At 34.3% G+C, this 13883-nt stretch overlaps 2 protein-coding genes across 2 annotated transcripts; both read right to left on the reverse strand.

Moving 5' to 3' along the window:
* Positions 1-3724: 3724 nt before the first annotated feature.
* On the reverse strand, positions 3725-5213 carry plekhf1 (pleckstrin homology domain containing, family F (with FYVE domain) member 1). The gene is made up of 2 exons (XM_051114044.1): positions 5091-5213; positions 3725-4890 (listed from the first exon to the last, which is right to left on the reverse strand). Exon 2 carries the CDS (start codon positions 4875-4877, stop codon positions 3978-3980), a length of 900 nt encoding a protein of 299 aa, XP_050970001.1. The 5' UTR covers positions 4878-4890; positions 5091-5213; the 3' UTR covers positions 3725-3977.
* Positions 5214-9884: 4671 nt separating this feature from the next.
* Positions 9885-13604, reverse strand: pop4 (POP4 homolog, ribonuclease P/MRP subunit). Its single transcript, XM_051113965.1, has 7 exons — positions 13493-13604; positions 13241-13293; positions 12815-13038; positions 12629-12706; positions 12471-12532; positions 12220-12321; positions 9885-10734 (listed from the first exon to the last, which is right to left on the reverse strand). Exons 1-7 carry the CDS (start codon positions 13497-13499, stop codon positions 10598-10600), a joined length of 663 nt encoding a protein of 220 aa, XP_050969922.1. The 5' UTR covers positions 13500-13604; the 3' UTR covers positions 9885-10597.
* Positions 13605-13883: the final 279 nt, after the last annotated feature.

Raw genomic sequence — 13883 nt, forward strand, 5'->3', positions numbered from 1 at the left:
TAGAGCTGTTTACGCTCATCCTGCTTCCGCATAGTGTACAGTTCTCACGAGAGGGAAAAACTGCTTCAGTCTTTCACTTTTCAGCTCTCTTGCCTTGTTAGAATTATGTTGAATTGATGTTTTCTCTGGTTGCTTTCAGAGAAATTGCCTGAGACTAAGTGATTGTTTAGCAGAGATAGATGTATATTTCTGTAGCTTTTCTTTACTCGTTCAGTTTAGAATCGTATCCTTCTGAAGAATAGTTTCATACGGAAATGTTTTTTTTTTCTGTGTGTTGTCCCAGGTGCTTTGTGAGCACCTGGGAAACAACACTTAAAGGAGAAGTCCACTTCCAAAACAGTTTCACATATAATGCACTCACCCCCTTGTCATCCAAGATGTTCATGTCTTTCTTTCTTCAGTCGTAAAGAAATTATGTTTTTTAAGGAAAACATTTCTGCGTTTTTCTCCATATAACGGACTGATATGGTGCTCTGATTTTGAACTTCCAAAATACAGTTTATATGCGGCTTCAAACGATCCCAGCTGAGGAAGAAGGGTCTTATAGCGAAACAATCGGTTATTTTCATTAAAAAATACAATTTAAATACTTATTGATCTCAAACGTCTTGCCTCGTCTTGCCTCTTCCTGAACTCTGTGTATTCTGGCTCAAGACACACATGGTATGTTGAAAAACTCAGATCGTATTTTCTCCCTCAACTTCAAAAATCATTCACATCGCTGCAGAAGTTTTGACCAAGTCTTTGCAAAGTCAACATGCAAAAAAGATCAAACACCCTTAACAAAAAAGGTAAAACAGTGATATAGGATTATTTTAAAGTTGAGGGAGAACATGAGATGGGAGTTTTTCGTTGCATTTAAACTGCGTTTTGGAAGTTCAAAATCGGGGCACCATATCAGTCCATTATATGGAGAAAAATCCTGAAATGTTTTCCTCAAAAAACATAATTTCTTTATGACTGAAGAAAGAAAGACATGAACATCTTGGATGACAAGAGGGTGAGTAAATTATTTGTAAATTGTTGTTCTGGAAGTGGACTTCTCCTTTAAGCCACAGAATGAAGTTGGAAACATAACATGGAAGTTACCTAAAACAAAAGAATTATATTGTGAACAATAAACCCAAATAACTACATCTAAATTCAAAATAATTAAAAATATTTATTTCTATTACTCAGCTATGTGTGAAACAATCAGTGAAATCTGAGTGATTAACACCCTTCTGTATTTCCTCTCTCTGATCTCTAGATATATCATAAGCTATTAATAGCTTCCACCATGTTTCATATAAACTCAGCAACTCATGTATTATCTAGAATTCAGAGTTTTCCCACTTGATGTATGATTTCTTCTATAACTCACAATTATGACATTTTGGTTTGTTTCGAAGGACACACCATTCCTGCCCTTTAGTTTTTAAATCTGTAATAAAAAAGATGTTCAAGCATTTTGTTATACATCTTTAAATTTGAACTTTTAAATTATAACTTGTTTAAAAGTAGACATATAATGGAAATTGGACTTCTTTTTTTCCTGTTTATACTTGGGTTAACTGGTATATTGACAAACCCACAAAACTTTTCAAAAGGAAAACCCAGTAACTTTGCTTTGGTAAGCCTTTCTCTGCAAGCATGGGAATAAACAAGCCACTTAAGCCGGGCTCACTCCACAGGATTTTTTTTGCCCAATTTCTCTCCCGAGAATCGGAACAAAAATCTTGTCGAGCAACTCGATCGATCACGATGTTCGGCACGGATTATCTGGTAATGTGAGATGTTCACAGATCGAATCTTGCACCTCCCGATCTGCTCTCACACAAATCGGGGCCACCCCGATCATATCAAACGTGTGATATTCAGGATTTTAAATCGGGATGATCACGGCTGTGATTGCGTTAGTACTTTCACAACAGCCAATGCGTGACTGCAAAACAGCTGCTGTGCGTTAAATAGTAGAGATGGAGAAACTGCTTTTTATGTTTTTGTAGTAACACTGTCTGTATAATATGTTGAAAACATACCACAACCACATGAAGCAAGAAAAGCTCCGGAGTGAAATCATCTCAGTTTTCAACATACCGGGTGAGTGTATAAAGCTGCTAGCACGCTAACTAACATTTGTAAACATTAGCTGCTGAAATGACAATCTTTAAATCTTTGTAAGTAATTTCCCCTTTTTCAAATGAGACTTTTCGATAGTTGATTGACACGACCGTCCTACCTTAGACCCGCCCGGAGCCACTGGAGATGCAAAGGATTAACCTTACTTTCATTTTTGAAGGAAATACGCCAATCCTCGATCTGCCTAAATGCATCTATGTTTGCACAAATCATTCTTGATTCAGTTTCACCTACATTAAAAGTGACTATAAGGGTTTTTTGTGCATCTTTGCAAATCGCTTTTCTTAATAATGTGCTAGTTAGCAAGCTTCGCAGCTAAATGCGACTAAAATAAACATTACAGCCCATCACACCACGGAAGAGAAAGCGGGGTGAGCAGAGCTTATTAGCATTTAAAGGCAAATGCACCAAAACAGCTCGCTGTGAAAAGGGCTGATTTTGATAAGGTAAAAAGGGTGTTGTTTTACACTACCACTGAGAAATTTTAACCAAAGTATGTTGTAGACTTCTCATTAAGGCCTTAACGAATCATATCAACTTATGGAAAATGGGCATCCGATGACCACTTTAATCTGCACGTTTCCACCTACGGCGCCGTCATTTAGTTTTCGCAGGTGACAATGGTGTACCAATACTAACGCCATGGCAAAAGTTTAAACAAAGCATGCTGACTGTTCTGCCGTTGGCTGAACAGACAAGCACAGAACACTATTTAGAGTCCCAGCCTCAGAGGAGACAAGACTACTATAAAAATGTGATTCCTTTCCCAGTTGTTTGCCTTCCCAGACATGACGGACTGTTTTTGTAACTCGTTTGTGTTTTAAACATAAACTGACAGTTGAAGCACAGTTTAAGAACTTAGTGCTCACATATCATGTGACAGCAGCTTTCTGTGCACGTGCTACGGATGTGTTCACATATCAGAAGTTTAAACTATATGACTTTAAAATGCATGATTTCAGCACGATAGACATGATAATCAAAACCAGACAGATGTTTTTTGGCAGAGTATCTGAGATAGGAGCTGTAAAGACACAGCTCTACTCTGGGAAATGGCGGGGAACAGCAGCTCATTTGCATTTAAAGAGACATGCACGAAAACAGCGTGTTTCTACTTCCACTCAAAACAGGCATTTCCAAAATGATATAATAAATGAACTGTAGGTTATTCGAGCTGAAACTTCACAGACACATTCTGGAGACACCTGAGACTTGATTTATATATTGTAAAAAAGGTCAAAACTGAGGTTTTCCTCGTCTCATCCAAAGTCTCTGTCAATCCCATGTAAATGATGGGATTTATTAGAGATGGACTAAAATTCTGCAGTTATGTCCTGAAAAACAAGATTTTCAATGTTTAATTAATTTATTTCTATTAAAAACAATATAGATGATCTCTGTTGTGTGTGTGTGTTTATTTTGTAATTAAATGCCAGGGTAACATAATATAATAATGTATAATGTATAATAATGAGTATAATGACATTCCATGTTTTTAATGAGAAAAATACATATAAATTTCTTAGGTTTATAAATAAAAAAGTGAGTGTGTGTAATAGAATCACCAAAGTATTTTATAATTTATAATTTATTTATTGTACAGATTGCAAAAGTCACATTGTTCCTGTAATATATAAGCTATAATATAAACATTTGTCTTACAATAAAGTTTTGTACATACGTACATATAAATATACATACAAATACAAATACAAAACAAAATACAAGTGCAAAACAAGTCCTAAAAGTGACTTAAAATACTTTAGTGCAAAATACTTCATAATTATACCACTCATCTCTGTCTCTATGCTTCTGTTCTTTGGAGAGGTGCAACACATGATGAGTTTCAGCATAGTTCACAACAGTACATTTTCACATCTTTCAAGTCGGAGTCCACAGACGGGAGGATTCTTATGCTCAGGCTTTATGTAGCAGTATGGGGAGTAATCCTCATCCTCGGGGCTCTTGAACCACTTTGTGGCCACCTGGTACTCCTGCTCACTGCACTCCTCATCACTTGACGTCTCATACTCAGGTAGTGTTGGTGTGTCCTCTACGGAGTTTTTCTTCCAGTGCTTTCCATTAGCTCGATTCTTTCCTTGATCTTTTCCATCATGGACGTTGCTCACACAGGCCCGGCAAATTCTCACCGGCCTGGAGGAGATGTTCGGCATCAAGGCTCGGCTCTTCGAGCAAGCTCTACATACTATATAACCGCACCTCCGGCAGTGGTGCCTCCGATTGGCAATGTTGAACCTCCTCGAGCAGCGCATACAGATGGCTGATGCCGTGTCAGGGATCCAGGTGGCAGCAAAGTTCCCAGCGGCATTTTCAGCAGGGAGGCCCTTAGCTTGCACTAGGAGGGACTTGTACTGGTCAATGTGCCCCATCCACGCATTCTTTTCCTCAGGCGAGGCCGCCGATACGTAGAAAGACTTGCGCGGGGTGCGGATGAGCCATTGGTTTGGCATGGCCATTCCGTCTTCCAGATTTTCCTGCTGCACGTCCTCCAAAGGAATGATCTTCTGCTTGTTGTTCCAGCGACCGGGCACCACGATGCTACTGTAGACCAAAATGTCATTGAAGAGGAAGAACGCTTTGGGTTTGGGTCCACGTCTGCAGAGCTTTGACAACCAGCCCTCTCCCACCAGAATACGCCCTGGTTTTAGAAGTATTTTTCCGGTGCGGCCGAAGGTGCTCTCCACTGCCTGTATTCGCTCACGGTTCTTAATAGTAAAGGTCAACTGGTCTACCATTTTGGTACTGCCTCTAAAATGTAAAAAAAAAAAAAAATTAAAAAGATATGGTCAAATTGATTTTGATGGACTTGTACTTACTGGATGAATTTATATTTTTTTAGCAGTACTTTCAAAGGACTTTCACCCCTGATTACTCAAATTAACTAAATTATATAAATATACATACAGAAAATAAATGTTTAAACACCCTAAATATTAATTCAACAATACCTGATTGCTGAGGAAAGCAGTGAATTATCGTTGGGTCAACAGACTCGGTATCTCTTCGCAGTTTCCTTGTCCTTCAAGCTCCGTTATGAAAGTACTCCCCTGTTGTTCAGCGCTACGAAGTTGTTCTTTCTCTGGGCAGGTTGTTCGAGACGGCCCTTTTATAGTGTCATGAGCTTGTCTTTCCTGTTTAAAAAGGGGAAATTCCAGATCTGCTTTGCAGTCCCTGCTGTTTTAGAGGTGTAAACTGTCTTGTGGTTGACTGGAACAAACTAGGAGACTTACTCAAGACATATAGACACAAAATGAAATGTTTTTTGAAATGTGTTGTCTGTGTGAAGAGGTCATTTTGGAAACACTTTACAATAAGGTTCAGTGGTTAACATGAACTAATAACGAACAATACTTCTACAGTATTTATTCATCTTACTTAATGTTAATTTCAGCATTTACAAATGTTGTTAAGTTTAGGTATTGAGTAGGATTAGGAATGTAGAATAAAGTCATGTAGAATAAGGCATTAATATGTGCTTAATTAATACTAATAAATAGCTAATATTCTAGTAATATGCATGCTAATAAGCAACTATTTAAGAGATTGTAAAATAAAGTGTTACTGTTAACATTAGTTGAACTAACAATGAACAACTGTATTTTCATTAACTAACATTAACAAATATAGTGTAATAATTGTATTGTTCATGTTAGTTATTACAAATGACATCTTATAAAATGTTACCGACATTTTTTAGACCTCCTGTTTGTCAAATAGAATGCAACACTTATGATACTGGTATTATTAGTGTTGTATTTTTTGCACACTTGCCTAATTTATTTCACAAAACAGGTTAATTAATTGATTTAAAGCTGAAATAAAAATATATAAATATTAGATGAAAAATGTAAACAAAAAATCTAAATATGTAGTCTTGCGTAAGTTTGGGAACTCCTTGCAGAATCTGTGAAAATGTGAATAATTTTAACAAAATAAGACAGATCATACAAAATGTATGTTATTTTTTATTTAGTACTGTCCTGAGTAAGATATTTTACATAAAAGATGTTTACATACAGACCAAAAAATAGCTGAAATTATTAAAATAATAAAGTTTGGAAGTTTGGTTACCTATATGATCTACAACTGTTTTTTTGTTTTGTGAATCTTGTTAATGAGTCCCTTGTTTGTTCTGAACAGTTAAACTGAGCACTGTTCTTCAGAAAAATCCTCCAGGTCCCGCAGATTCTTCCAGCATCTTTTTTTTTTAGATCCATCTTTTCACACTGCGGACAAATGAAGATCTCAAACACAAATATTAAAAAAAGGTTCAAACATTCACTGATGCTCCAGAAGGAAACGCCATGCATTAAGAGCTGGGGGTGAAAACTTTTTGAATTTGAAAATCAAGGTAAATTGTACTTAATTTGTTGTCCGGGAAACATGCGAGTATCTTCTGATGCTTCCGAAGGGTAGTACTAAATGGAAATAAAATTATATTTTAACAATGTAAGAAAAATTTGGACATCTTCGTCCTGTTCAAAAGTTTTCACCCTCCAGCTCTTAATGCATCGTGTTTTCCTTCTGAAGCATCAGTGAATGTTTGAACCTTTTTTAATAGTTGTGTTTGAGTCCCTCACTTGTCCTGAGTATGAAAAGACGGATCTCAAAATCATACAGTCACTGCTGGAAAGGGTTAAAATATGCAAAGGATGCTGGAAAACTAAAGAATCAGCAGGACCTAAAAGATTTGTCTGAAGAACAGGGCTCAGTTTAACTGTCCAGAACAAACAAGGGACTCATGAACAACAATCACAAAACAAACAAACAAAAACAGTTGTAGATCATTCAGGTAACAACACTGTATTAAGAACCAAGGGTTCACAAACTTTTGAAGGAGGTTGTTTTAGTAATTTCAGCTATTTTTTTGTCTTGTGGACTTTTATGTAAAATATCTTACTCAGGACAGTACTAAATAAAAATAACATGCATTTTGTATGATCTTTCTTATTTTGTTAAAATTATTCACATTTTGACAGATTCTGCAAGGGGTTCCCAAACTTCCGCATGCCACTGTGTATATATATAAACAGTAATGAAATGACAAAATCACATAACAAAAATCACTAACAAACACCTTAACTAAAGTTAAGATGAGAACTGAAAATGTAAAAGCTATTTCAGAAATTGTAATAATTACTTTAATAGTATATAAACACTAAAATATCCCTGATGCATATGAACACCCGTCCTAGAAGCGTCACAGACAGACTTCAAAACGACAACATAAAAAAAGACATCTTCCTCATAGCTGTGGAATTGTAACACAGAAAGAAATATGATGCTTTTACACAAAACATAAAAAAAAAAAAAAGAGTTCTTCGCTTGAGTAAGTGGAAGTGGAAATTAAAAGCAACTGAGAAGATAATTTCAAAAGACAATGCGGAAATGTAAATAAACATAGATAATGAGATACCTAACAATAGGCTTAAAATAAACAAACTATATTGAAAAGTGGGTGGATTTAGATTCAGCAGATAAACAACTAAAAAGTCCAAAATAGTTTTCGTTTTTTTTGTTACAAACAACCCATTCGCAACCAAGGTATTCATACAAATAAAATGTAATGTACTGATCAACTACAAGTTTGTAAAATAAAAGAAGTAAATAAATGCAGTCTATTTGAATTATATGATGAAGAAAAATGTGTTTATTCATACACACTACCAATGAAATGTGTGGGCTGAAGTGAACAATTAAGTCTATATTTGTTGTTTATCTGATAAACAACACTGGCTTAGCTAGCAGAGAACTCCATTATCTGATTTACTAAGTAAGAGTTTCAAAACAACAACAGAAGTTTGACCCTTAAACCAGTTGGGTGGCATAACCAGCCTAACAAGTTTTTAGACAGAAATTTCTGCAAAGTGACTGTAAACAACAGGCTTGTTATACGAGCAAGGTCTATACATTTAATGCACAGCACAGCCTGAAACTTCATGTGTGACAATTAATAGACTACATAGTGTTTCTTGTAGAAATAAAAAAAGAGGAAGCGCACATCCTTATGATGCAACACCACTGACACAGTGATTTCAAAGGAGGAGACATTTAATGTAAGGCCCCTCTCTTCTGATAAAAGACATTGCACACCAGAATGATGAATGCACTTCATGTTTATTTGGAAGAATGTTGACATCCATGATTGTCTTATTTCCGTACATAACAAGCAGTCAATGTTTTTCCAGCTTCCTTTAACCAAAACGGTTCAAAATGTGTACTCAAACTCTGTGCTATGCTTTTAGAAAAAAAAAAAATCTAGATTATTTGATACTAGCACTAAGCAATAAATATATAATTATTAAACAAACTCTAATATTTCATTAGAAAACCTGTTCTGTGTCTTGCATAGGGAGGAGGTAATTCCCTGGCATTACTAAAAGAGGCGTTTACTCAACTAACAAGGAAAAAACCTTGACTATGTGTCATTATTAAACAAACTCTATTTAATTTGAAAACCTGTGTTCTAGTTGGCGCTGACCAACTTATAGCGCTGTTGCGCTTCAGGCAACCCAAGTTTGAGTCCCAGCTGGCTGTCCTTTCCCAATCCTGTCCCCCTCTCTCTGCCACTTTCCAATTTCCTGTCAATAGATGCTATCCTATCCTAATAAAATGCACACACACGCAAAAAGAAAAAAACAAAAGAAATGAAAACCTGTTCTGTGTCTGTGTATAGGAAGGAGGGAATTCTCTGGCATTACTAGAAGAGACGTCATCGAACAAGGAAAAAACCTTGACTGAGTATCAGGCCCAGTTTCACTGTGGGAACAAAAAAAAAAAGAGAAGTTCCTTGTTTTGTAAGCTGGCAAATATTACAACATATACTTTGGTGAAACAAAACCACATAACTTTTTCCAATTTTACTTAGTGCACTTTGAAATGAAGATCTTAAGTGAAGTAGTAGCTACTCAAGTAGCCTGTACTTACACTACCAGTCAAAAGTTTATGAACAGTAAGATTTTTAATGTTTTTTTTTTTTTTTTTTTTAATTCTCTTCTGCTTACCAAGCCTGCATTTATTTGATCCAAAAAACAGCAAAAGCAGCAATATTGTGAAATAATTTTACTATTTAAAGTAACTGCTTTCTATTTGAATAAATTTTAAAATGTAATTTATTTCTGTGATCAAAGCTATAATTTCAGCGTCATTACTCCAGTCTTCAGCGTCACAAGATTCTTCAGAAATCATTCTAATATGCTGATTTGCTCAAGAAGTATTTTATCATTATTATTATTACTATCAATATTTTAAAACAGTTGAGTATATTTTTTATAAATTTAGTTGATATATATCCATGCATAAATCCATATATATTTATATATATATATATATATTTTTTTTTTTATTTTTATTTTTATTTTTTTGGAGAAAAGAAATTATAGAAATTAATACTTTTATTTAGCAATGATGATTTACATTGATCAAAAGTGATGAAAAAGATATTCATAATGTTACAAAATATTTCTGTAGCAGATAAATGCTGCTCTTCTGAACTTTCTATTCAAAGAAGCCTAAAAAAATTCTACTCACCTGTTTTCAACGTAATGATAATAATAATAATAATAATAATAATAATAACAACAAATGTTTTTTGAGCAGCTAAACCGAATATTAGAATGATATCTGAAGGATCATGTGACTGGAGTAATGATGCTAAAATCTCAGCTTTGAAATCGCAGGAATAAATTACATTTTTAAATATATTCAAACAGAAAACAGTTATTTTAAATAGTAAAAATATTTCCAAATTGTACTGTTTTTGCTGTACTTTGGATCAAATAAATGCAGGCTTGGTGAGCAGAAGAGACTTCTATAAAATCTTACTGTTCAAAAACTTTTGACTGGTAGCATAATCTGAAAATACTGCTTCTAACAGTGCTTTGCTCAAAGTTGTATAAAAATCAACATTATATAACCTACTTAAATACCTCCCAGTATGGGAAATAGTGCTACATAAACATTCTTAGAGTGAAAATATGATCAAACCATCTAACATTAACAAAAAAGTTTTGAATATGTTCTTAAGGAATTAAAGGGATATGGTATTTATTTGTAGTTTTTTATTTGTAGCTTTTTTATTTGTAGCATTTGCAGTGCTGATTATCTTTAGAGATAAAATGAGTTCATAAATAAAGTGTTATACAAGATTCCCATGAACTATGAAGTGACAGGTACCAGGGATTAAAAAAAAAAGAAAAAAAGAAGAGGAGGTCAAAATTCATGAGTCCTCCCTTCTCTTACAAAAAAGGCTCCCCCTGGTGGAAAATCAAAACAACTATTTTTTCTAAATGCCAAATATAATTTCATGCCCGGTCAGATACAAAACATAAAACAGAGTAATAATAATAAGCGGATGATGCTAAAAAAAAAAAATATCCATAATGATTGAAAGTCTTTTCTTGATTCTCCAATATGAGTCCACAGTTAAAGTTGTCATGATGTTTGAAACTTCCCATTACAAGTCAATAGTTCCTTTCACTTTGAATTTCTTCGCTGACCGCTCACTGGAGCGCAGTTCAAACTTGCTGCCATAGATGTGCGTAACGAAATCACCGATCTCCACACTGAACACACTATTCCTCTTGGGTATAACTGAAGAAAGACAGAGAGAATAAGAAAGCAGGGGAAATGTCAATATTCAAAAAGAATTAATGAAGACCATATGCTCTACAATAAATGAGCAACACTGTCTGAAAGGTTAAAGTGAACCAACGGTAAAACAAAACGGAGGAACAGAACTTTCTACACAATATATTTAGACAAGACTTTGTTCTCAGGTTTATTTGACACAAGAGGTTCTGAAAGGCGGCTAATGACTATGATGAGGAAGAAGATAAAAGTGTTTTTGTGACAAAGAGGACTCATTTTCGGTTTGAACTAGGGTTGTCACGATATACTACCAGTCAAAAGTTTGTGAACAGTAAGATTATTAATGTTTTTTAAAGAAGTCTCTTCTGCTCAGCAAGTCTGCACTTATTTGATCCAAAGTGCAGCAAAGACAGTAACTTGAAATATTACTATTAATATATTTGTAATATTAATTCACTGTTTAAAATGCTATTTAAAACATTAAAATAAATTCATTCCTGTGATCCAGATATCATTCTAATATGATGATTTGCTGTTCAAGAAATATTTATTATTATTATCAATACTTCAAACACTTGAGTACACTTTTTCAGGATTCCTTGATGAACAGAAAGATCCAAAGATCAGCATTTATCTGAAATAAAAAAGCTTTTGTAACATTATACACTTAACCATTCAAAAGCTTGGAGTCAGTATTTATTTATTTATTTATTGGTGAATAATTATAGAAATACTTTTATTTAGCAAGGATGCTTTAAATTGATCAAAAGTGATGATTTATAATGTTACAAAAGATTTCTATTTTAGATAAATGCAACCTGAAAAAAATTCTACTCAGATGTTTTGAATGTAATAATAATAATAATAATAATAATAATAATAATAATAAAAAAAAAATTGAGCAGCAAATAAGAATATTAGAATGATTTCTGAAGGATCATGTGACTGGAGTAACGATGGTAAAAATTCAGCTTTGAAATCACAGGAATAAATTACATTTTAAAATATATTCAAATAGAAAATAGTTATTTTAAATAGTAAAAATATTTCAAACTTTTACTGTTTTTGTTGTACTTTGGATAAAAAAAAAATGCAGGTTTGGTGAGCAGAAGAGACTTCCTTAATTAAAAAAAAAAAAAGTATCATTTTCACTACAATTGACCGCATTCAACAACATACATGATAATGATATCATTGTGATATCTACAGAATAAATAATGCTATAGCATCACTCAAACATGTCAAACAGAAAGTTTCTGAATGTGCAAACTGTCATTTTTGGGTGAACCATCCTTTTAACATGGTATCAGTAATCATTTTTTTAAATATCAGGGTTGTCCTCAATACCAGTGTATTGCAAAACTATAGTTAACTACAAATTTCTCTGACTGGCTCCATCTTGGTTTGGCATCTTTGAGTACTGACATATTCACTCACAGTACTGAAATGACTTGAAACCTGTAAAAAAATTTATATTTACACATATACCTTTTAGCTTGTCCTCTTTTGTAATGATTTTGAAGATGTGCTTCAGTTCTTGTACCAAGATGCCAGTTAGACCCACATATGAGGGGCATTTTGATCTCACAACTACAAGGAAAAGAGATGTGAGAGAGAACATGAGGTTCCACTACATGCTAAAAATATCACCGTTAAATTGAAAATCTGGATATGCTGCTGCTAAAGCAAAAATGTGTTCCTTTGTGCACAGACATTTTCAAATGTGCATGACGTTGTACCTGTTAAGACAGCACCATGGAAATCAGCTTTTAAGAGCTTCTGCTGGATCATCTGTGGGTTGCTGTTTTCAAAAGAAACAGGCACGGAGCGTTAGCAAGACTGGAAATGAAATTACACCCAAGAAGCCAGAAATTCATGAAATTATGACACATCTTACCTTTCTGGTTTTAATCCATTACATAGATCCACAATGTACTTTTTCCACAGCTCATGCAGAGGCAAGAAGAGTTCATATCTATAATCAAACAAGATGTGATTTTGTGAGTGATTTTAGAGATAAGCACTACTTTCACTGACATGTTATAGTGCATGAAACAATACTATGGGGTGAAAAAGAGCATACTTTTGATGTTCAGGTTTGAGCTGGAATATTTTAAGCTGTCTTCTTTCTTTGGCATTGAGCCCTTTGGCTTTTCTTATCTTTCTTTTCTTCTTCCTCTGTGTTTTATATTCCAGTAACACTGCCTTGTGTGCCATCATTTCCTTAATGTCATTTTCCTTCATTCGGGGAAGACTGTTCTTCAGGAATGCTTTGGTGAAAGCATCTGCTGCCGTTTCATGTTGAGACTGTGAAAAGTGACATTCAGCAACATATAGACTACTTAAATAAAGTAATACTAAAGTAACACACCCGGGGCCCCCAAGCAGACCCTCAGCCAATTCAGAGAGCCCCAATAAAAAAGCTTATACATAAGCAGATTTAACAAAACTACTAAGATTTATTTGTATTGAAACAGCATGATTGGTAAAGATAAACAACGTGAGTCACCTCAACTCCCAAAATTTTGCTTTGTTCAGAAGGGATTCGGGATTGCACCACACCTGGGAAAGTAAAAATAGTAAAAATAGTGTAAGAAACCATTTACGTGTTGTTCATTTTGTTTTCTTTTGGCAAAGAGTGAGTAAACGACCTTAATAATGAGTTTAGCACGGAAACAGGATCCGATTATCACAACAACACTTACAAAACAACATAAGGTTAATAGGATTATGAACAATACAAAATCATCATCAAACTTACTTTCCATAGTTAAAAAAAAAGACACAGAATCCAAAAAACACTGCTGCTCTAAAATCACATGTGCTGACAGGACAGACGAGATGATCACCGAGAGGATCAATTCAGACGGGAATAATCGAGCACGGCATCATTTACAATCTGAAATAAGAATAAATAATACTTTAATGATTTATTTTTCGTTATATGGTGCGGTGTGTTGTACTTCTTCGTCTTTTTCCACTATAAAAACAGAAGCAGAGACATATTTTCTGTCACAAGAGATAAGATCATGTTATGACATAATTTTAATTAAAAATGATGTGCTATTAAAGTCCAAATGAACGATAAATCGTTCACAATGAGATCTATACCATAAATTTTAGATAGGGTTGATTTTCATTTCATGCGACTT

Source organism: Labeo rohita, chromosome 7 (assembly GCF_022985175.1).
Source record: "Labeo rohita strain BAU-BD-2019 chromosome 7, IGBB_LRoh.1.0, whole genome shotgun sequence".
Classification (NCBI taxonomy): domain Eukaryota; kingdom Metazoa; phylum Chordata; class Actinopteri; order Cypriniformes; family Cyprinidae; genus Labeo; species Labeo rohita.